This window comes from Lepisosteus platostomus, chromosome 12 (genome assembly GCF_059453375.1).
Source record: "Lepisosteus platostomus isolate fLepPlt1 chromosome 12, fLepPlt1.hap1, whole genome shotgun sequence".
NCBI lineage: Eukaryota > Metazoa > Chordata > Actinopteri > Semionotiformes > Lepisosteidae > Lepisosteus > Lepisosteus platostomus.
In genome coordinates, this window is record NC_142622.1 from 1,265,489 (window position 1) to 1,287,651 (window position 22,163).

Genomic DNA, 22,163 nt, shown 5'->3' on the forward strand with positions numbered 1-22,163 from the left:
AAGTGTCAGAAAGCTTGAAGTGTGGTCTTCTGAGCCTCAGGTGAGCTCTTGGCCTTGTCACACAGAGGGGTCAGGCTGAGGTCAATGAGGACATGTGTTAATGCTTCCCTTCCATTGTAATATCCAAGTGCACTGTGGCTTTTTCCCAGCAGGGGGCACATTACCCACCTTTCCTGACAGCCTGGAAAGTCTCACTGGGGCCTGGAAGGCTTGTAGGGTCCCACTCTACAGCAGGGGGGTCACACTCACACAGTGCAGGCAGCAGTATGCTCTGACTTTTGTTCCACATTATCTCTCAATTAATTATACGCCTGTATACTACTTCTCTTCTGACCTGCTATTTGTTAAGGGTGCTGGTGCTGTACCTGTTTTAAGTTGTGTCTGAGAGCATACAGACACAAGCTGTACAGAGTCACAGACAGCACACAGAGACACAGACAGTACACTGTTATGGAAATCTATTTGTCAAGGAAGCCACAAGAAAGAGTTCTCACCTGAGTAAGGTCTTTATTGCAATATTAGGAGCCCTGCTGTCACTCTGCAGAGTGCGTCAGAGACTCAACTCGTTACAGGCAGTACAGGGTTTTATAAATGTTGTAATGCAAGGGAAAGTACAGCACTTTGTCCCTTCTAGTACTACTCCTTTCCTTAGGACAAAACAGATAACATCATAGAAACGAAAGAAGCTTAGCAGTTACCCTCGGCTAATTTAGTCATCTAGACAGTACGTACTGTGTTTACAAACTTGTTTATCCTTGTTAAACATCCTAAACATCCTTGTTAGATATTTTCCTAAAGCTCTTTACATTTTAAGAATCAATTCACTTTTTAGATTTCCATTTCAACACAGACACAGACAGCACACAGGGACACAGATAGGACACAGACACAGACACACAGGCATTTCCAAATGCTCTCAGGTACACTACTGGTGCTGAGCACTAACAGGGCAACAGAGGGGTCTCTGTACAGTACACAGGAGAGTCTGGCTGGCAGGGCAGTAGAGTCTGCTCTGTGCTGATGCCTCCACACACTCGAGTCAAGTATTTCACTCTCCAGTGTGAGTGTTCTCCCGCCACTCACGTCTCAGCAGCGCAATCTGCACACCCCTGCACACCTCTCAGTCTGCTCTCAGGTAGGGGTGCCCTCGCCTGCGCTGATGGAGGTTAACAGGGTAGTCACAAAGCAGCGCAGCCTTCAAAGGGGCTTTTGAACGGTCTTCAATATTGTCTGAACAGTACAGTTTCTTTTCTGTGTCATACAGAGGGATATAAACCCACGTTTCTATTTGTTTTTTTCAAGCTGGAAAACGTGCAGACCCAACAAGTCTGTTCTTGTCCCAACATAAGGATTTAATTTTCCTTTTTTTTTTTAACAGTCTTCGCCGGGGCTGGCCTGCGGAGAGCGGAGATAGCCCCGCCCACGGCTGGCCGAAGACGCGCTGATTGACAGGGCGGCTGTCCAGTGAGGCTGGCGGGAGGGCGGGGCTCGGGGCCCGGTTTAAGAGCGACTTGACGGGACCCTCCCTGCACGACTCTCGCTGCTGCTGCTGCACCGGAGGAGCGAGGCGTTGGGCTCGGCAATCGCGGTGAGTTTTGTGTGTCTTCACATGCAGAGCTTTGGCCGGGAGTAACTCGTGGTCTGCGGCTCGTTTGCCAGTGTTTGGGGAAGAGCGGGCGGCGCTGGAGCCGGAGGCCCGCCCTGCTGCATCTTCACCCCCGGGGCAGGGAAACGGAGCCGGCGGCCGGCAGGCGTGCTGCCGGGGAGGCGGTGGGTCCAGCATCGCCGCAGCCCGGCTCAGGGCCGTCGGTGGTTTGCACCGGGTGGGCCGGGTGCGGCTTGTCCTGATGAGCGCAGTCCCGAGCGGGACCCCGGGGCGCCGCGCTGGGCCAGTGCAGAAGGGGGCGCCTCCTCTTTGCCCACCGGCGGCGTGTTTCTGTCTGTTGCGCCGCTGTGGCTCCGGTGAGCCCTCGCTGGAGCCCGCGTGTGACTTCGGCTGCCCCGGTTGTGAATTTTAGCTGCACCGCTGAGGTATGTCATGCAAAATCTGTTTCCTTGGGACATGTAGAGATGTAGCACTAAGTGCTGCTTTACTTGACGTGTCGTCTGCAGTTGCAGCTGTGAAGTCTCTCTCTCGACTGCAGCTTTAATGAAGTACCTTCTGTACAGAAGGGGTCCTGGACAGCTCCCAGTACCTACACTGCGTGTAGCTTCAGTCTGAAAGCCTACTCGTTAATACTATAGAAAACAGAACCGGAACTGGGAGTGGGGGTGGAGGAAAACGATGTGACCATCTGGAGTGAAGTGTTTGTACTGTGTTGGGTGTATCTGAATTGGACTCGTTAGACACCTCCCGGCGCTGTAGTACCGACAGCAGCTGTGATCCCTCGGATTGCGCTGTGCTGTGAGGGTCCTGATGGCTGACCTGTGTTTGAGAAAGTACCGAGGCTGGCTCCGAAGAAGACCGTGCAAGTCAGAGCCAGAAAACCTCAAGTTTTCCTTCAATCTTCAATCCTTCGGAAAGTGACCCTGAAATCTCTCTGAGAGAAGGTCTGTCAGAGCGCCGATCTGGCGGAGCCGGAGAGGGAGTCCTGGAGTCGTGTGGGGAGTCTTCAGGAGAGCCGGACGGTTGCCTTGCTCCGGCGCCCCTCCCCGTCTCTCGATCGTGCGCCGGCACCAGATCCGGCCGGGCTTCGCTCCTCGCTGGTTCCTGGAGTTGGACTAAGAAACGTCAACTTTCTTAGATAGTTTTTGTTGTTGTTGATGATTTCTCGCAGAGTCTCCCGACTCTGGTTAACAGTGGGAAGACGCTGGCAGCCCTATGTCGCTGCCTCTGTGGCTGTGGCCTCCTCGCGCGGACCGTCTCTTCCACATGTCAGCCTGGCGCTGGGGAGGACTGGACTGTAAAACTCAGGCCTGGTGTTTACAGTAGGTTATTCCCAGTCTGGAAACCCCCCTGCCCACCCAGATGATCGGCAGACCTCCCGGACTGTATACACTGTTGCTCATTATCAAGACACCCAGCCAACAAGTCTGCCTGCAGTTAACATCCAGTGGGGTTTTTATTACAAGCTTTTCGTGGGCCTCGATTAGGATGTGAACTAGGCTGCAGAGCTCGAGGCCCTGAAACACTGCTGTGCTCTCCTGAGGTCCTGGCCTGCTGGTGTGAGCTCTTCTCTTTCACGTGCTGCTCGTCGAACCCCTGTCTGTGGGCCTGGCCTTCGCCACGCGGCTCCCACCTGCCAGCACCTCGGCTCCGAGGGAAACGCCACCTGATCTGCACATGAATTAAACACGCAGCTGGCTTGCACCTGCTGCTTCTAGTGTGAGGTTGAAATATTCATGTTAATTGAAGTGATCTTGTGAACGCCAGGGGTACTTTATTCCAGAAAAGGAAACTGAAGTCCTTCCCACGCCGGGATCTTCAGTGGCGTAGAGGGCCCGAGCTGTGCTCTTCATGTGTCATTGTGAAAGGCTGGGCTCCACCAGGCATGCGCCTGGGAGGAACTGGGCCGCACACCGTCCACAGCTGCTTGGGGGGAAAAGCCCGTCTGTTAGGGTTCGAGTTCAGGATGTTCGCTCATGAGAGGAGGACGTTGGTAACCTTGGTGTTCATTGGGAATGATTAGAAACGTGCTGTATGTCTTTAGGAATTCTTTCCGCAAAAGGAGAAATGTGATTCTTCTTTCGCAGTTCTTCAAAATGGTGGCTACGGTTGTCTTAACCCAGTGTTAATCTGTCGGCCCTTCAGATATCAAAATGGTCATGCGGCCTCTCCCATCTTGCCCTGGGGTATTTTACCTCTGTGCCGGGCTCCGCGTCCAGCCTGTGTCCCTGTCCAGGTGTGCTGCTGCCTGGGGTGTCGGAGTGGAGGAGGAGAGCTGTCAGTCCTGTTGCCGGGCTGGGCTGTGTCACGGGGAGCTCACAGGTCACAGGTCACGGGGACGAAGTCTCAGGGATGGAATCGAACCCCACTGCTGGCCAAGTCCGTGTCCAGTTTCTCGCTTCTGGAGAGGAGTGGAGCAGTCCGATTGTTTTGTCTGCTCAGGGCAGGATTTCTGCCACTGGTCTTGCGGTGTCTATTTGACTTTCTCGCACGAGGTGTTTTGCTCACCGTCTCTCTCCCTCTCTCTACGGTGACTCCTGGAATCGGCACCGCGAGGTGTCTGGGTGGCTGATGAGGGTGTTCTCTCTCCCCGCCAGGCGCGCGTGTCCCTGGAGATGTTTGCGAAAGCCACCAGTCGCTTTGTGAAGCAGATCGACTCGGGCGGCTGCCTGATTCCCGTGTCCTGCCTGAACGACTCGGACAAGCTGCAGCCCCTGGCCCTGCTGGTGAAGCGCCGGAGGTTCTGGCTCTGGCAGAAGACGAAGTACATCTCTTCCGACTTCACCCTGGGCGACGTGCTGCATGGAGACCAGCCCCTCGAGCCCGGTACTCTTCCCCGTGACCCTCCACTCGTGCGTCACGCCTGTGTGTGTGCGCATGTAGACGTGCACCAAGCTGCTGTCAGTGCTGAGACACAGCGCGAAGTGGGGAGGTCAGGATTGGGCCGTTTTTTTAACCAGTAACATAAGTGGGGAGCATCATAATCTCATCATAAAAGTTGAAATAACGGCTTGTCTTCGCGTTCGTCTGCTGTGTTTGTGGAAATGTTGATCCATGGGCAGAAAACGGGAAACGTCCAATTCCAAAACCGGGAGGGTTAGGATTCGCTGCCCATTGTCGGTTCTTGTCTTCTGTCCCTTCCAGTCGTCGTGGAGTCGGATTTCCTCACGTACGAGGGCACCTTCGGGGACAGTGTGGCGGGGAAGGTGGAGACGTCGGTGGGGCAGCTCGGCCTCAACGTGGAGGGCAAGGGCTCGACCAAGTTGCAGTCCAGCTTCGGCAGCCTGCGGAAGCAGGAGGTGGACGTGCATCACCTGCTCCAGCACTCCGAGGGCAGGTGAGCGCCGGTCTGGCGGGGCGAGAGGGGCAGGTGAGGGCGGGGCGAGAGGGGCAGGTGAGGGCGGGGCGAGAGGGGCAGGTGAGGGCGGGGCGAGAGGGGCAGGTGAGGGCGGGGCGAGAGGGGCAGGTGAGGCCGGGCCGGTCCGGCGGGGCGAGAGGGGCAGGTGAGGGCGGGCCGGTCTGGTCCGGCAGGGCGAGAGGGGCAGGTGAGGGCGGGCCGGTCCGGTCCGGCGGGGCGAGAGGGGCAGGTGAGGGCGGTCCGGTCTGGCGGGGCGAGAGGGGCAGGTGAGGGCGGGCCGGTCCGGTCTGGCGGGGCGAGAGGGGCAGGTGAGGGCGGGCCGGCGGGGCGAGAGGGGCAGGTGAGGGCGGGCCGGTCCGGCGGGGCGAGAGGGGCAGGTGAGGGCGGGCCGGTCTGGTCCGGCAGGGCGAGAGGGGCAGGTGAGGGCGGGCCGGCGGGGCGAGAGGGGCAGGTGAGGGCGGGCCGGTCCGGCGGGGCGAGAGGGGCAGGTGAGGGCGGTCCGGTCTGGCGGGGCGAGAGGGGCAGGTGAGGGCGGGCCAGCGGGGCGAGAGGGGCAGGTGAGGGCGGGCCGGTCCGGCGGGGCGAGAGGGGCAGGTGAGGGCGGGCCGGTCCGGCGGGGCGAGAGGGGCAGGTGAGGGCGGTCCGGTCTGGCGGGGCGAGAGGGGCAGGTGAGGGCGGGCCAGCGGGGCGAGAGGGGCAGGTGAGGGCGGGCCGGTCCGGCGGGGCGAGAGGGGCAGGTGAGGGCGGGCCGGTCCGGCGGGGCGAGAGGGGCAGGTGAGGGCGGTCCGGTCCGGCGGGGCGAGAGGGGCAGGTGAGGGCGGGCCAGCGGGGCGAGAGGGGCAGGTGAGGGCGGTCCGGTCCGGCGGGGCGAGAGGGGCAGGTGAGGGCGGTCCGGTCCGGTCCGGCGGGGCGAGAGGGGCAGGTGAGGGCGGTCCGGTCCGGTCCGGCGGGGCGAGAGGGGCAGGTGAGGGCGGTCCGGTCCGGTCCGGCGGGGCGAGAGGGGCAGGTGAGGGCGGTCCGGTCCGGTCCGGCGGGGCGAGAGGGGCAGGTGAGGGCGGGCCGGTCCGGTCCGGCGGGGCGAGAGGGGCAGGTGAGGGCGGTCCGGGCCGGTCCGGCGGGGCGAGAGGGGCAGGTGAGGGCGGTCCGGGCCGGTCCGGCGGGGCGAGAGGGGCAGGTGAGGGCCGGACTACTGCTCAAGCTTTCTATTTAAGTTTAATTCTCACCCCTTAGAAATATATTTCATTACACAAAACTTAGTTTGGGGAAAATCCATCCTTTGTCCATCCACCACTTATTCCTGGTGAGTGTCATGGCTACTGTAAGTAAACTGATTTTAAAGAATTGCAGTTCCCAGGATTCAAAATGATGTTTCTAATTTAATAGTTTCATAAAGCTCTTATATACTGTATATGTGACACCATTTATTGCAGCGTTTCTCAACCTTTCCCGCCTGACAGCGAGCTGCACCAAAGTATCAATTCATCAGCCCAGCACATTAGGATAAATTAAACCCACGAGTACCTTGTTTCACTGTAACAGCCGCTGACACATGCCAGTCTAATTTCAACACTGCCAGCAGGGCACCCTAGTTTTTCATGTTTTTCATGGGATTGGATCTTGTGTTTCCGATCCCAGCTCTTCCTCGGTGTTTAGTGCACAGCCCTCTTCCTCCTGGGTAGAAAACCTGGGTAATAATCGTATGCTTTTTGTGATTCATATGATTTTCATTAATTTCTCTACATGCCCATCACACTTATTAGATATTCTCTTCATTGATCACCAGGCACTGGAGCGTTACAGGGTTACAGTATGCCTCTTCCGGTGATAGCGCCTCTCTTCAGTCCTGTTTCAGCTGGCCAGCTCTGGTCCTCTGTTACAACTGTGCTGCAGTGCGCTGGCTGAGAAACGTCTTCTTTGGCGTGATTTGCCTCAGTTTTGGTGATGCACCGTTGAGAAATACTCTAGAAACATGACGTCTGAATGGAGAGAAGTCTTTGGCTGTGGTTGCCTGCACATCCTTCCCTATTCCCCTATTCCTCTAGCACTCTAGTCTGGGAGTCTGGGAATCCCCGCTTTGTCGTAGAACAAACGTATATATTCTTGTAGAACTGATTCAGCATATTTTCAGAACGCTTTCTTAGAAGAAGGAAAGAAAATGCTCAACACTCTACACTTGGATAAAAAATGACAGGATTGGCAGAGTATTCCCCTGCCTGCGGTAAAATGGTGCAACGGTAATAATATCAATCATTCTGTACACGTTTAAGAAGTGTGATTAAAAGGAACAAATGGGTAGCTGTGGAGCAGGGGTTGTGGATCTGTACCTGTAACCTGCAACTGAGAGGTTGTGGGTTCGAGTTCCAGGTGAGACACCGGCTCTGGCCAGGCGCCTTACCCAAACTGGTTGAGTAAAGCACGCGTGTGCCCGCGCGAGTGCTGGCCCAGTCAGTAAACGAATGTGCAGCCTGCCCATTCCAACATGACGTGTGCCGCAGCGGGGGTCCTCCTCCTCACGCAGGGTCCTGAACATGGAGCACAGCCTGGTGCAGCAGTCGCGGGGCCGGAGGGGCGAGGTGTTCTGCCTGCTCAAGGAGAAGGTCTTCACCACGCAGACGTGCTCCATCGCCGAGCAGGTCCAGGAGCAGGAGAGCTGCGGGGGGCGGCTGAGCTTCGCACCCAGGAGGATCCAGGCACGAGCGGGGCGAGGGCTGCGGGGGGCGGGTGCATTCCCTTTCATTCTCCAGCGTCCCATTCTGTGCCCTGGCTGTTGTAACACGTCTGCTGCAGCTTTTCAAGGGCTCTTGCCCCATTCAGCTGCTCGAGACGTTTTCCTGAGAAGTTGGCGTTTCAGTGTAAAAATACGAGTGAATTTCCTGTCTTGTCCTTGGTACTCCCATGTGAGGGAGTCTGAATCTCTTTCTCTGCTGCTGCTTATTTCAGCAGACGCATGCCTGCACTTGTGCGAACTCGGCCATTATCGTATTATTTTACTCCCCAGTTGTGGGTAATCCCCACTGTCCTGGCTACACTCCACTCTGATTGTGTACGTTCCAACCTCACTCAATTCCTCCTTAATTCATCTGGAGAGAGTGTTTCTCTCTCCTCCCCGTGGTCCGCTGTGCAGTTGGGGATGATGAAGCACCTTGGGATCCTTTGGGATGAAACCCTCTGTATAAACCCAAGGAACTATCATTAAAACGCTCTGTAGTGGTAGGTGATGGCTCACACAGCTCCACGCCATGCTGACGCAGTCTGGTTTTCTGTCTGCCAGGTCTCGGTGAATGAGAATGGTAGCCTCCAGCTGGACAGCAGCGTCATCCTGGAGATCCCCCCCAAGACCACTCTCGCTTACAGCATCATAGAGCTCGATGTGAAACTGAACGGGGAGTACGGTGAGCAAGCTGTAGTCCGGCGCTCTCTTCCATCTGGAGCTGTGCAGGGCGGGGAGGGTCTGAGCCCAGCGCCCCTCGGCAGCAGGGCGGGGAGGGTCTGAGCCCAGCTCAGGGGAGGGTCTCGGAGCCCAGCGCCCCTCGGCAGCAGGGCGGGGAGGGTCTGAGCCCAGCTCAGGGGAGGGTCTCGGAGCCCAGTGTGCGCAGGGTTATCTTGTGTGAATAGCGAGGGGGGTTCCTGTGAGATGAGTGTGCTCCTTCTCTCTTGCTGTGGCAGAGCTCTGCCTGCTGCCGGACACCCACGGCGGGTTCGAAGTGGACGGAGTGAAGAGGGTGCCGCTGTACAACATGGTGTCCGTGGTGGACGGCCTGACTGACCGCTGGCCTGGCTCTGCGGGGGCTGTCCCGAGCGAGGCTCCACTGACCGTTCTGAGGGAAGGTAGGTCACACTTACCTCTGCATCATCCTGCGGTGCAGCTGTGTGCTGTTCTCGCACGGCCAGGCCCCAGTGTTGTTGTGTGTCTTGAGTGAGCGTGAAGAATCCAAACTGCCTGTGACACTGGGGACTGTCCCACTGGTATCCGAGATACACTACCCACCCAGAGCTGCTCTTCGTGTGTTAGAGAAGTCAAAATATGTTGATTGGATTCTTTTCCTTTGCTATCCTGAACCTGAAATGGTTCAGGTGCACAAAACTCTCTTAACGGGCCACACAGATAGGCAAGTGGCCTCCATCTGCGTGCCCCAGTGGGTCACGTGAATTAGGAATAAGTTATATTTACATACGTTTTTGTCTGGTTTATTTACAATGATGTTGGCAACTATTTTACAGTTTGTGTAAGAAGTTATCATTTATTTAGCAGATGCCTACATCTAAGGCAACTTACACGGGTTCAACTGTGCACTACACAAAAATATTCACTGTGGCAAAATAATTAGAAAACAGATTATTTCTCTTTCAAAGGACAGAGTTGCCACTTGGACTTGGCAATTATCAAAATCAGTTTTTCTCCACAAGAGTGGGCCTTCAGCTGAGCGTGAGAGTTTTATTTGTAATTGAACATCAACTCCCCAGACGACATGCACTTGTTTCCCAGGGGGTGGGGCCAGCGCCTGCCCTGCATCGTCCCCTGAGCCGTGTGCAGAAGCCTGTGTCAGAAGTTTGCTTAGCAGGGTCTGACTTGGCTGCACTGGTCCCCTCTGTGTGTGTCCACTCACTCAAGCCCAGCTTGGCACAGTGGCACGCCTCAAAACTGCTCTGCACAACTCGGCAGCTCTGTGCCCTCAGTCGACAGCGCTCACTGTTCCATATGTTGTGTTGGTTCTGGTACTTCAATCGGTAGGGAGGCATATATGTAGAAATAAAAACATTTATGAAAAAAGATGCCAGACATACACCAGTGCAATTTAATGCTCTGTTTATTATGGACCTTGATTTTGTGAGCAAAATGTCCAGAAAATAAGATGCAGAACCATCCTGCTTTTGTGTACCAGAAAATGTCAAGTTCAAAATCAGCCTGCATATAGTACATATAGTCATATAGTCTGGTCTGAGGTGAGGAGACACCCAGAGCTTGGCAGTGTGTCTGTTGTCTGGTCCAGCAGAGCAGTGAATATACTGTATACACGTGTATGTAGGCTCATAGTCCACACTTCACATGTATTTTTTCCTCATGCGGTGCTCTCAGTTCTGAGAATTCCACTTCCTGCTCAGTGTCTCATATTTTTAGCTTGTAGGATTGCGTTTCCTGAGGTCTGGTTTTGAGAGAAAGCCTCCCTGACACGGCTCTTTTAAAATGCACTGACTTCTGCCACCATCAAAACTGCTTCACAAAGAAATGGCAACGAGTCTCTAACGCTCTTGCAGACTGGTTCCTGGCTCCAGAGCTTTGGCCTCAGTTCGGGCCTTGGTGCTTTGCCTCTTGATCAAAATCTGGCCTGAAATGTCTTTGCATTCTTCAGGGAATGTAGGGTTTTGTCTCCTGTTTTGCATTCGATTCTTTGCATTGGGTTCGAGTAGAGAATTTGAAGAATTTCTAAGAAGTGATACTTCTGCAAGGCTTTGGGCCGGCATGTGGCCTAGTCCTGGGGCAGGAGTGATGTCCCCGCAGAGCCCCACCAGCAGTAAGGTACTGCGAGGAACAGGCCAAGTGAACACCACGCTTCAGGCTCCTGCCTGTGTGCCGGTCAGTCAGGCTCCATCCCTGCGCGGAGCTGCTCTCCCTGCAGCTCGGAGGATCCGAAGTGAAAGAGCTGTGCCGGTTGTTTCTTGTAGACTTGGAGGCGCTGAGCGCGCTGTTCCGGGTGTTCGTGGAGCTGCCGGCGGCGCGGCGCTCGGCCTTGTTCCGGGCCGTGAGCGAGGTCCTGGCGGAGAAGGAGGTGGTGTCCGTGGTGGGGAGCGCGGTAAGGACAGCAAAGACGGTAAAGACAGCGCGGTAAGGACTCGGGAGGAAGTGTCCTCAGCTCAGAGCCGGGGCTGGCGGTGGCCCGGTTCCTGAGACAGTCTGACAGACAGCCCAGACTGCTTCATACGGGAGTCATCTGGGCCGGCTCTGGGTGGGGGTGTGGCTGGGGAGTCCTCAGAGTCTACTGGATTCTCTATGGAACAGGCCGTACTGGCCCTGTATTGGTCTGACATGGAGAAAGCTGCAGTGCAGGCTTGTAACTTGTGTATTCAGATGGTATGAAGCCGAGAGAGGTTTGGTGGAGGAAATTGCAGAATGTGTGCCAAACAACTTAACCTCGGGGGGTGAGAAGACCTCGGATTTATGACCTTTGTTGGCATTCGTTTGGCAAAATAACCCGCACACAGTAAGACCCTGTCTCTCTGTCTCTCTGTCTCTCTGTCTCTCTGTCTCTCTGTCTCTCTGTCTCTCTGTCTCTCTGTCTCTCTGTCTCTCTGTCTCTCTGTCTCTCTGTCCCAGCTTGAGCAGCTGTGCCGAGGGGAGCAGCCCGCGCTGGCAGACCTGGCGGAGCTGCAGCCTTCCCAGAGACGGACAGCCCAAGCCCTGCTGGCAGAGATGGGGCACGAGGAGGGGGAGGACACGGGCGCCCAGCCAGCCCCCCGTCTCCTCTCCGCCACTCACGCGCTGCTCAGCGCGGCCGACGGTGAGACTGCGTCATGGCAGGGGATCGCCGAGGGAGCAGTCCGTCCGCTCACGAACGGGGGGGGGCTAGGTTACTGGCGTCGCTGCCAGGGGCCAGGGGAGTGTGGTCCTTTTACCAGCTACAATCTACTCGACTGTCATTTTAGGAAGCTCATCAGCAGCTTAATGACAGAATCCTGTAATGTTTTGAAGGTCGTGTTTAAATGAATGTATGAATAAGTATTAAACATCATTAATTCTCATCATTGTTCTTTTCAGAGATGCCTGATGCTGGTCTAGCGGCGCTGAGCTGCTGCTGTAACCCCGAGACCCTGCTGGCTGTGGAGTGCTTGGTGGGTATTATGACTAATCCAGAGCCTTGACACTTGCAGCCATTCAGACTGCTAGAGCAGTGCAGGTGAAGTACTGTGCAACAGCAGGGGTACAAGAGCAGTTTCTCGCCTGGGAATTGAACCCACAGCCTCCTGGGGGTGAGTCCAGGACCCTGAACACTGCTCCACGCTGGTGCCCTGTCCCGCTGGGTCCGTGTAGATGGAGAGTTTATTCCTGAGCACTTCGGTGCCGGGAGGTGAGCGAAACCCCGCCTGCCCCAAGAAGGAAGTGCAGGCGTGTCGTGGTCCGGCACCGCCCTGCCTCCTCCCTGGCTCATTCCTCGAGACCGAGGGGGCTGCGGCCGAGTTTCACACGCTTTCTCTTCGTCGGCGTGTTTCGTCACTATTGGAGTCTGAGAGAACTCGAATCCCCCCCGACAGGCTTGTTTAGTGTAGTGCTCCTGGGAGAGAAGCCGCAGGGTCAGTTAGAGCAGGCTGGTCACAGCTCGAGGGCCACGGTGCGGGACTCTGACTGAGCGTCTTCCATCTCTCCGCTGCTCTGCCAGCTCCGCAGCTTCCTGAGCGGAGGGGAGGCCTGCCTGGGCGACGGGGCCTTGTCCGCCCTGACTGACGAGGAGACCCTCCGGACCGTCGAGCTGCTGTTCTCCTCCTGCGGCATCGCCCTCCAGAGGGGGCCGGCGGCGCTCGTGGCCTCGACCGGGCAGCAGCCGGGCTTCCTGCCTTTGGCCCTGAGCGCCACCGTGACGGGCCTGGCTGCCCTGGGCGCGGAGCGCGGCTGAGCGCCGGGCTGCTCCGGGTGCGATCAGCTCAGCTGCGCGGGGGTCCCGAGACCCACAGGCTGACCGACGAGAGCCGGCTCCTTCTCGCTGCTGAAACTCGCAGTGCTGACGGGGAGAGTGCCGGCACAAACAGAGCCCTCTGCTGGGCTTGTGTCATATTGCAGCAACACCAGAATCACCTTCCTTTTCTAACAGCTTGTCTTTTTAACCCGCTTCGTGTGTCCTGTGAAATACGTTTGCAGCAGTTCAAGACTCTTCTTACACGAACAGAGAGCACAAGACAGCACTTTTATTTTCTTTCCTAACTGCTTTACTCCCTCTCCTTAGAATTGCACCTTTTATTGTTTAAGCAAGCGTGTTTTTTTTTTAAAAAAGCTTCAGTTTGTATTGACGTGACAAGGCATATCCCAGTATCATTCGGCAGTGTGAAAGCGTCCTGTACAGCGTTGCTGGGGGGAATTACACTTCAATTAGTCTTCCCTGCGATCTCTAGATGGGCTGTGGCTGCCCAGAATGTCTTCTAGCAGAGCTGTACGGGGGAAGGGTGTGTTTGCACAATTATTCCGTAGGTTTTTCTGTAAACCCAGTCTCTTATCGTGCGGCGTTCTGTTGCGAGACAGTGTTCGTGTTGAGTGTAAAAGGTTGAGAGAGTCTTTTCAGAGACATGCACGGCTCTGCGAGTCTGGGAAGTACAGAGACGAGGGAACGTTGTGTTGTTTGCGAGAGGTACAGTACTGGTGGCTTCTGGAAGTTGCACATGTATTGGTGTCGGGAAATTACTTCAAACAAATGTTATCCAAGCACAACATTTTAAAGTGAATTTTCAAATGATATTCCTTCTTCTGTCATTGTGAAGAATTGGAGTGAGAATTGTGGTGTATTTGATCTGTCGGAGCGACAGTCTTCTAAGACGTGTAAGTATGTTTTATGAAGAAATATGCTGCCCCATGTACTTGTCTTGAGCAAACATCAAAACAAAACCAACATTCGTGACTTTTTATATTTTATATTTTTTATAGACTATTATATTTCTGTAAGTGCATCATCGGTTTTAAAATATTCTAAAGATTTTTTAAATGTTTATTAAGGATATTTTAATGCAAAGAAAATTTAATCTCTAATAATCTAATCTTATTGCCTGCTTTCCAATATTTTGATTGCAACTGACAATTTATGTATACATTTATCTGGATTTAATTGACAATTTAATTAAGTTGATAAAGTAAGCCTCACTTTTAATTTCAATTAGAGGATGTGAATGTTTAAACTTCTGTAAGGAGTTGAAAACTGTTTTATTGTTGAAACATTTCTTTAAAAACAAAATGCATGTTGTGCCCTTCAGGCTTGTTACAGATATGGCCTACCAAACCCCAAGCAAGCATGAACTGTAACAGTTCAGCCTCAGCTAATAGGTATGTTTAGACATTTCTTCTCTGTAAATTCTTCTGTGTAAGTTATATGTATTAATACATGTAGTTAGTAATATGCTGTTTTTTAAAACTTTATAAAAATGTATTTTTTAAACAAAAAAAGACATGCTCAGTCTTTATCCTGAAAATGATCTTAATATGATTGTTGTAAGAGTACAAGCCACAGGACTGCGAGAGGAATAGGCTGGACAACAGTGTCATTAGGGAGATCATTTAACTTTAGCCCATGCTGGCCCGGTGTCAGTGTGTATTTCTAACTATTTTAATACAGAAAATGCAAACACCTGCTCTATCTGCCAGAGAGAGCATGGGACCCGTATTGTCCTCGTCAGTCTGCAAAAGGATAATGATCAGTCAACCTCCAAATTCTTAAGACATCTGAAGAGGCTGTGTGTTCTCGCTTGGTTTCTCTAACCAGTTATTCAGCATTTATAGTGTATGCGGACTGCAGCTCTGCTCCTGACCAACTATTAATAAACCCTGTACTAACGCCCCCTTTATGTATAGTGTATTATTTAACCTCTATTGCGGTCTCATTGGGCTTGAAGCTGGGATGGGCAGTTTGCCTGATGCTTGTACAAGCATGTTTCACTCAGACCTACAGAGAATAAAATGAGTGTTGATGAACAATTGGGAAAAACGTTGATGAATGTTGGGGGAAAAAAAAAATACCCAAGCCCCACAGAAGGAAAACCAGGCAGTATTTATAGATATATAATTTATAGTTTTTATTTTAGTTGTAAATGGCAGTGTTAGAGATCATGGACCAAACTGATTTACAGAATAATTGATATGGCACAGTGTTTTATATGAAAGTTGAAATAAAATGTTTAATAAAAAATAACCTTGGAAAAGCATGAATTTCTTGTGTATTTCACAGGAGAAGAGATTCACTCAAACAGTGCATTAAAAACCAACAGGGCAAATGTTTATATGATGGGTTAAATGCTTCTAAATCAGCCAGGCTTCTTGCAGGTGACAAGGAAGCTGACATGTTCCACATCACCAGCATGTAATCGGTGGTGCTACGAGCACGGAGCTCTTCCTTGTTATACTTGCGTTTAAATCCAATTGCAAGGCCTGCACTGGGAACCAAGAAGAAGAGTGGAACTGCTGTCCTAGTGTTTGGGCCGTGCTTGTGCTGCTGAAGTTTGAAATCATCCGCTTGCCACACACTTAATACGCACTTGCCTGAAGTGAAAGGGACTCGGTCGGCAGTTCTCCCAGACATCGCTGACCGCATGCGTGCCTGTGGAGGTGCTGAAGGTCGCTCGCCCGCCCACATGTGCCATTCATCCCGCTGCCAATGATCAAAGACCAGGGGAATTTTCTGTCCTGCAACTTCAGTGTTCACTTCTGAATGCCAGGTGCGTGCAAGGAATTTGTCACTGCACAATGCTTTGTTAATTATGCTTTACGGTAGGCTAATCGGCAAAAGTAAGCAAAATCTTTAATTTATTGGGTTTACAAGTGCTCCCAAACATTTTCCTCCTGTAGAACACCTCTGTCTCCAGTCCTGTCCAACCAGGACATGAACGAAAGAAATGACACCACACTAACGCACAGGACACAGAAAAAAAAAGTACACATGAAAAATAACAGCTCTCTAGAAATTATAACAGTAACTGCATTGGAGACAGACATTTAAAACAATTCCTTGTTCCATGAAGAACATCATTCCTTTTTTACAACAACAAAAGCAAAACAATTCAACTAGACTGTCACAAACATTACAATCTAAAGTAGAACACTGAAAAGAAACAAGCTTGCGCCTAAAACTACAACCAAAAAACAAACAGACACAGAGGGTTTTAATGTAACAGAAGATTCTTTCCTTGAAAGTCAATCTAAAACTCCAGTACTGCCTTGGTTTTCACAAAATTCAGAAGCAACGGTTCTGGGTTAGAAAGCAGCTCTGGAACACAGTGGAATTACTGAATTAGGGAAATCCTGGTACAAACATGAGAGATGAATACAACTGGAAACCTGCCTTCATATCATTCACACGGAGCAGGTAGCCCTGCACCGCCGTGACATCGCCCCCCTTCGGGGAACACATCTGTAATCATTCTTAACGCAGAGTAGTGTCCTGTCTTGGTTAAAGCTATTGCATCCGACCACCTTGGACTTTGCAATAAATAGAAAATTAAAATCATTTCAAGTATCGTCTGTGTTTATCTGGTGGTGAGACAAAGGGACGGGCTCACCTGAGCCCCGCCGCGGTACAAAAGCTCTCCAGCCGGTTCGGCGCATTTTTTTTTCTCCATTTTTTCTTTTTTTTTTTTTACTTCAACTTGATATGATTAGAAAGATACTCTGTAAAAAGTTAGAAAAATTAAAATAAATAAGTCCGCTTTCCCTTTGGGTGTGCGCAGGAGCTTCAGTAGACCCAGCTGACCGGGACCCACTGCGGCTCCGTGCACAGCCGGTCCACCGCCGCCTGCAGCTGCTCGAAGGCTTTGTCCAGGTTGTCATTGACGATGGTCAGGTCGAAGTAGTGGCTGTAGGCTCTCTGGATCCGCCCGCTCTCATCCACCGTCTTCTTCAAGTCCGTGTCCTGTGGGAAGCCAAGCGCCGAGCGTGAGAAGACCTGCGCCGTGTATCCAGTCTGCGGAGAAGAGCCGGGCTGTGCTAGTCCTCTCTGTCACGGTCTGCCGGTCCTCTCTCTCACAGTCCAGGTGAGACGCCAGCAAACAGGGCCCGGGGTCACCATGCCCGGCCCTCAAGACAGCCCACTGCCTGCCCTCAGCCTGGGCTCCTGGCACCAGGCAGCCTCGCTAACCACTGTGAGGAGCAGGAGGGGCAGAGGGGAGAGCAGGAGGAGAGCAGGAGGGGGAGGAGGAGAGCAGGAGGAGAGAAGGAGGGGGAGGAGGAGAGCAGGAGGAGAGCAGGAGGGGCAGGAGGGGAGAGCAGGAGGGGGAGGAGAGAAGGAGGGGCAGGAGGGGAGCAGGAGGGGAGCAGGGCCTCACCGTCAGCAGCTTGGTGGTGATCCCGGCGTCCACCACGGCCTTGTGCATGGCCCGCAGTGTGTCGAGCTCGGGCGCCGCAATGAACACCACGTAGGGCATGAACTCCGGGGTCTTCAGGACCTTCAGAGCCTGCAGGCAGAGACAAGGCCTTGACCTCTCTTTACACACAAACCCACTCAGGGACCACAGCACCTGGGCTCCTGGGGCCACCCTGCACACAGCCTGGCGAGTCTGGACCAATCGCCCCCAATTTATTCACTCTCACAGTCTCTCACTCACTCACTCAAACTCTTTACACACACACACTGAAGACACTTGACATACAGCACACACACATATTAAATGTCACATGTTAATATATAGTGTAAATACTCTTTAGAACAATGAGCCGGTGCCTATTCTTTTTAGCACCTGTGTGTAAAGGGTGGCCCCTCACACCCCCAGCCCTCGGCCCCCACGCGCCCCGAGCTCCCGGCCCCCTGACCTGCGGGTTGACGTCGAGAATGCAGGTGCGGCCGGTCTGCACCACCTCGAGGATGGAGTCGATCTTGGTGCCGTACAGGTTGCCCTCGTACTCGCCGTGCTCCAGGTACCGGCTGGCCTTGACGTCCAGCTCCATCTCCGTCCGCGACACGAACCGGTAGGACTGGCCGTCCTTCTCGTCCTCCCGCGGCCGCCGGGACGTGACTGTGGCACGAGATCCGCAATTAACACGAACCACACGACCCTGCGAAGCAGGCCAGCCTGAGACGTGCACGCTCTCCGGCTGCACTGCTCATTTTGACCAGGGTGAGACTGTTAACTCCAAACAGCGTTACTAAAAAAACAATCCTGCAGTTTGAGGGAGACACGAGAGCAAGGCTTCAGCGGCTGCAGCTCCGCAGACGGCGCATGAGCCGACAGGAGGATCGCCCCAAGAAGACTCACATGGGACTGTTGTTCCGAATCTCGTAGGGTTCAGCACCATCAGCCGGTTCTTCAGGCTCCTGCGCCCCACGCCCTGGGCCCCGATCAGCACCAGGGTCTTCCTCTGGAAGGGGGGCACTCGGGCCACCTCTTCGTAGACCTGCAGCTCGTGCCGATCGAACTCTGCAGGCGCGAGCACAAACAGGACGGGGCCGCCTGCAGTCACAGCGGCCTGCAGGCCCCTCGACAGAGGACACCCCCCAGCACGGCCCACTCCCCCCTGCCCGCCCGGCTGACGCCCCCGCCCCGTGTGCACCTGACCAGCTCTCCAATGACCAGGGACAGAGAGGTCGCTGGACTTTTTCCCTTCAGTCCCTGTTTGCTTCCACTGAAACGACATGTCCCACCGTTCAGGCAAAACCCCCCCCGGCCGGGCACCTCTCTCCACACCTGCGTTTCGCGCTGTAAGATACATCATCTTCTTTTTCTTCTTCCCGCTTATTGTGCCGCACAGGACTCCTTGGGAGAAACGGAGAAAAGACGGATCAAAACCACCCCTAGGTGGTGTACACGGTGCGCCTCACACAATTCAGGCTCCCCCGCCTGGCTCACCCAGCGCTGCTCCGCCGAGTTTCTGGTGGACGAAGTACACACCTGAGCCCTCCCAGTCTCTCCTCACGAACGCTTTCCTCTTCTCCTCCAGGAACTGGCTGGGGATGAGCCCCGTGGAGCCCCCGACAACATGGCAAGCCTGTGGGGAACAAAGGGTCCAGTCACCCGCTGCACAATATGAACGCAACTGCGAGAATATGTGCAGAGACCCAGCTGGACGGTTTTCTGCTCCCTGAGCACAGCGGTGAGCGCACTCCCACCTGCCACCAGTTGGGGTCCTCACGGTTGACGATCTGCAGGACGTCTCCTCGGGAGAAGGACAGGCCCGCCTCTTTACAGGGAATCAGGGTGTCGCTGGCTGGATTGTAGTCGAAGTGAGGCTTCACGTACACCTGAGGGATGCAACGCACACAGACCAGGGTTTTCAAACCAGACAAAGCAGAGCTGTAAAGAGTTTCCCAAAGCTCAGTGCGAGAGATGTACGTCATTAAAGTTTCACAAATTTGCTCGACAGCTGAAAACTGTGAGGGAGAACAACCAAGCCTGGTGAAGACCTTTTAATAGAGGGGTAAGACTTTGTTTGCCTAACAGCAGATATTGTAGCAAATTATTTGATTTCTTAGCAAACAATTTCAGAAACTGAAATTGCGTTGTAAGAGTGTTAACTCTTACACCTGCAGGGGAGGTGTGAATGCAGGCCACGCTGTCACAAGCTCTCAGAAGGTGCTAGCAGTAGGCAGGAAGGCTGACAGTATTTAAACAGCCTCTCCACACCAGCTACAGTGCAGTTACCCCTGGTGTTTACACCTGTCCCCGCTTGCCTGACATGTGCACCAGCCTTGAGCTGCCCCTGGGGAACAGTGTCAGCTCCTGTAGGAGTCTGTATAAGGCTCTGCCACTGTCTCACTGAACAGGCTGGTGACGGGCTGACACCATATCTCACTCAAGCTTCCCTGCGTAAGAGATACTGCTAAGGCTTGAGACCTCCGCTGCTACTAGACTTCAAATAATTTACTATAAGGGGAGACCACCGGCCCAGTGACGTATTACACACTGTTCTCAGTGAGCCCGTGTGGTTGTAGGGTACAGTGTGAACGTGGGGTACAGTGTGATCCTTCTGGAAAGCAGGCTCTACCACAGAGAGAACATCCTCACAAACTGAGCTTCGCCTCAGCAGGGCTGTACGGAGACACAAGACACAAGCGCTGGTCTTGACAAGCGGAGAAGGCGGGCAGCGAAATGGACACAGTTCTCCTCTCGGAGGACAGAGAACTGCAGTTCGGTTCATTGGCACGGACTGCCACAGGTCCCCTCTGGGAGGACACTGACAGCACTGGACTCTGGACGTCCGTCTTAAGAAAACACTTGCAGTTCGAGTATAGTACTCAGTGCTATTAATAGTCTGGCTCTGTGTAGAGTTACAGGCATGATGGATTCTTAACCCAAATTTAGAGATCATTAGGACATAGTTCGTTAAGACACTTACAGACACGTGGATCTGCTTACTACTGGGAACGATTACATAACCAAGCAAACCAAGCAGCGAACCAGACAGCACCGGTGAACCGCAGTCACAGCCGCCTAGAAAGAAACGAGGCGCCTTCTCTCGGGAGACGAGCCAGCGTCGTTTCCAAACAGCATTCGCTAAAGAGGAGTCTTTTTCCTCTCGCACACAAACGGGTCACTCACCCCACCCAGGCTGACCGCGCTCCTCTACATACTGGGAACCCCAGCATCTCTGACTCTGTACCAGTTCAATAAGCACGTCCACAACGACCGCTCCTCCCGAGAGCCTTCGCTTCTCTCACCGACTAGGGCTCCTGCTTCCACCCCCCATGTTAATTCACATTACTAATTCCCTCATAACTCCGAAAGGCCCCTCTCGGCCACCTTCAGCGGAGACTGGAGAGACTGTTTCAGTTGCTCGGGGCGCTGGGGAGAGCTGTGCTGCGGAGCTCCAGAGGGGCTAACCCTAACCCTAACCCTCCAGCACGTGCCCCAGTGATGGCTGGGGTGGAGGGGCCGAGGGACTGGGGGGTTACCTGCTGAGGAAGAGCGGCGTCCCTGTAGCTGGGGAGGATCTTCAGAGTGATCCCCCCACAGCAGCTCTTCAGCATGTCCTGCAGCTCCTTGGGGTTGCTGCCCACGTCCTTGCCGTTGACCTCCTTGATGATGTCCCCCACGTGCAGGAGGCCCTGGCGGTCGATCATGCCCCCGTGCAGAATGCGGGCGATGACCAGGTCGCTGTTCTCCACTCGGAAGGTCACGCCCTGCGCGGCACGGAGAGGGGCAGCGATCACAGCCTCCGGTCTTTTTAAGGCTTTTTTACTTCCTTCCGCTTTAAACACGCGGGGCAGTAACCGCTGAGGAGCCGACAATGTGCCCTGTACAATAAATGTGCCATCTGCTCTCCCTCCTCCCCGCTTTCTTTCCTAAGCACCTTATTTCTGGTCCCTTTAAGAGAGCCTTCCCTTCAAAAACAAGACTTCTGCAGTTCAGTGAGAATTTAAAGACTACTGCTTTTTTCCTCAGACATGCTGTGCAAAGGGACATATCAGCGGGCTGACACAAGGAAAAGTGGCGCAGGGGAACAGGGGGTGCGAAGCGGACACACTTACCAAGGGCTCCCCTGCCTTCTTGCGGATGCCGATCATGCGCACGGCGTCGGCCTGTACCGCCTGGGGCGCGGCGGGCACGCCGTGGTTCGCTTCCGATCCCCCCGGCGGCGGCTCGTAGCTCTTCGACGCCACCTTGTCGTGAGCCTCGAGCAGGGACTGCGACAGAGACGCGTGCTCAGAGCTCAGAGGGGAGAGCGAGCGGGCCGACCGCCCGGCCCACAGCGCAGTCCCTCTGCTCTGCCCTGCCCTGCCCATTTCTTTCTGCTTGTCCTGAAGAAACGCCAGTGTTTGCCGTACGAGACAGAGACAAGATCCGTCACCTCACCCACGATTCAGGTGCCTTTTTTGAGAAGAAGAGAACTAATTCCTACTATAGATTTCTCTACTTCTGATAAGTCCTTTCCCCTCTCAATGCCCTGTGAGCGCTGTAAGTCTAATGTGAAAATCGATACTAGACTGCACAAGCATATGGCACCGCCTCAGTAATCTGTTGTGCTAAGTACTGCAGGGGGATTAAGCATCAGCCTGTTATTTAACCAGAGGAAGACTAGCAACATCACGCCCATGGCTTTCACAGCACAGAGCTCACAGCTCTTCTGTCTGGAGAGCTCGGCACTCCTCCCTCAGCGCCGAGACTCGGAGGAGAGAGAGAGAGAGAGAGATCCCCACCGCAGGAGCCTCACGGCTCCCTTTCAGCTCTCTTTCTTGTACTTTAAATAACCAACACATCAGCGTTTCTCTCAGTTTCCGAAGGCGTAGGAAAGAGCAACAGCCAGCCCCAGGTGGCGGAAGGGCCGACGAGCACCGTGACGGACACCCAGCAGGACCGCGGGCGTGACGAGGGCTCGCAGGTGGCTCACCTGGAAGTGCGGCTCCTTCAGGATGCGCGACAGCTCGGCGGCGCTGTCGTCTCTGCTCGCCAGCGGGCTGATGTCCTCCAGGATCTCGCTCACCAGCTCCACGTTGTTGTCGCGGACGGCCTCCAGCTTGACCTCCTCCAGCCGTTCGTGAGCCTGCGGAGAGACGCAGCACTGTAAAGGCCAGCCTGCTGGGGGCG

General features: G+C 54.1%; 2 protein-coding genes across 11 annotated transcripts in view; one reads left to right on the forward strand and one right to left on the reverse strand.

Annotated features, from left to right (window-relative positions):
- The first annotated feature begins 1,460 nt into the window (after nt 1–1,460).
- On the forward strand, nt 1,461–14,491 carry gsdmeb (gasdermin Eb). 4 transcript variants are annotated; one of them, XR_015925562.1, is made up of 11 exons: nt 1,462–1,588; nt 4,204–4,432; nt 4,751–4,943; nt 7,483–7,654; nt 8,236–8,356; nt 8,631–8,792; nt 10,629–10,756; nt 11,278–11,461; nt 11,719–11,792; nt 12,338–13,485; nt 13,914–14,491. XR_015925562.1 is itself a non-coding variant. In XM_088600355.1 (10 exons), the coding sequence occupies exons 2-10, from the start codon at nt 4,222–4,224 to the stop codon at nt 12,569–12,571; spliced, it is 1,479 nt and encodes a 492-aa protein (XP_088456481.1). In that variant the 5' UTR covers nt 1,462–1,588; nt 4,204–4,221; the 3' UTR covers nt 12,572–14,491. The 4 variants fall into 4 exon arrangements, 2 of the variants coding, with proteins under 2 accessions (XP_088456481.1, XP_088456482.1); XR_015925563.1 differs by lacking the exon at nt 13,914–14,491 and having other exon boundaries at nt 1,461–1,588; nt 10,629–10,788; nt 12,338–12,478; XM_088600355.1 differs by having other exon boundaries at nt 12,338–14,491.
- Nucleotides 14,492–15,439: 948 nt separating this feature from the next.
- The window catches only part of LOC148650810 (protein PALS2-like), a 35,635-nt gene continuing 28,911 nt past the window's right edge, over nt 15,440–22,163 (reverse strand). For all 7 annotated transcript variants that reach the window (XM_088600354.1, XM_088600351.1, XM_088600350.1 and 4 more), the window contains 10 exons: nt 21,967–22,119; nt 21,107–21,262; nt 20,531–20,758; nt 18,749–18,880; nt 18,531–18,627; nt 18,327–18,395; nt 17,898–18,059; nt 17,455–17,657; nt 16,971–17,099; nt 15,440–16,558 (listed from right to left, as the gene is read on the reverse strand). In XM_088600354.1, the coding sequence (XP_088456480.1) occupies nt 16,382–16,558; nt 16,971–17,099; nt 17,455–17,657; nt 17,898–18,059; nt 18,327–18,395; nt 18,531–18,627; nt 18,749–18,880; nt 20,531–20,758; nt 21,107–21,262; nt 21,967–22,119 (1,506 nt within the window). In that variant the 3' untranslated portion in view covers nt 15,440–16,381. The remainder of the gene's footprint in view (nt 16,559–16,970; nt 17,100–17,454; nt 17,658–17,897; nt 18,060–18,326; nt 18,396–18,530; nt 18,628–18,748; nt 18,881–20,530; nt 20,759–21,106; nt 21,263–21,966; nt 22,120–22,163) is intronic.

Excerpts from the sequence above, each read along its gene's own strand:
- gsdmeb (XM_088600355.1), top strand. The coding sequence starts at position 4,222 with ATGTTTGCGAAAGCCACCAGTCGCTTTGTGAAGCAGATCGACTCGGGC. Across the intron at positions 4,433-4,750 it reads AGACCAGCCCCTCGAGCCCG|TCGTCGTGGAGTCGGATTTC; the intron begins GTACTCTTCCCC and ends TGTCCCTTCCAG. Across the intron at positions 8,793-10,628 it reads ACTGACCGTTCTGAGGGAAG|ACTTGGAGGCGCTGAGCGCG; the intron begins GTAGGTCACACT and ends TGTTTCTTGTAG.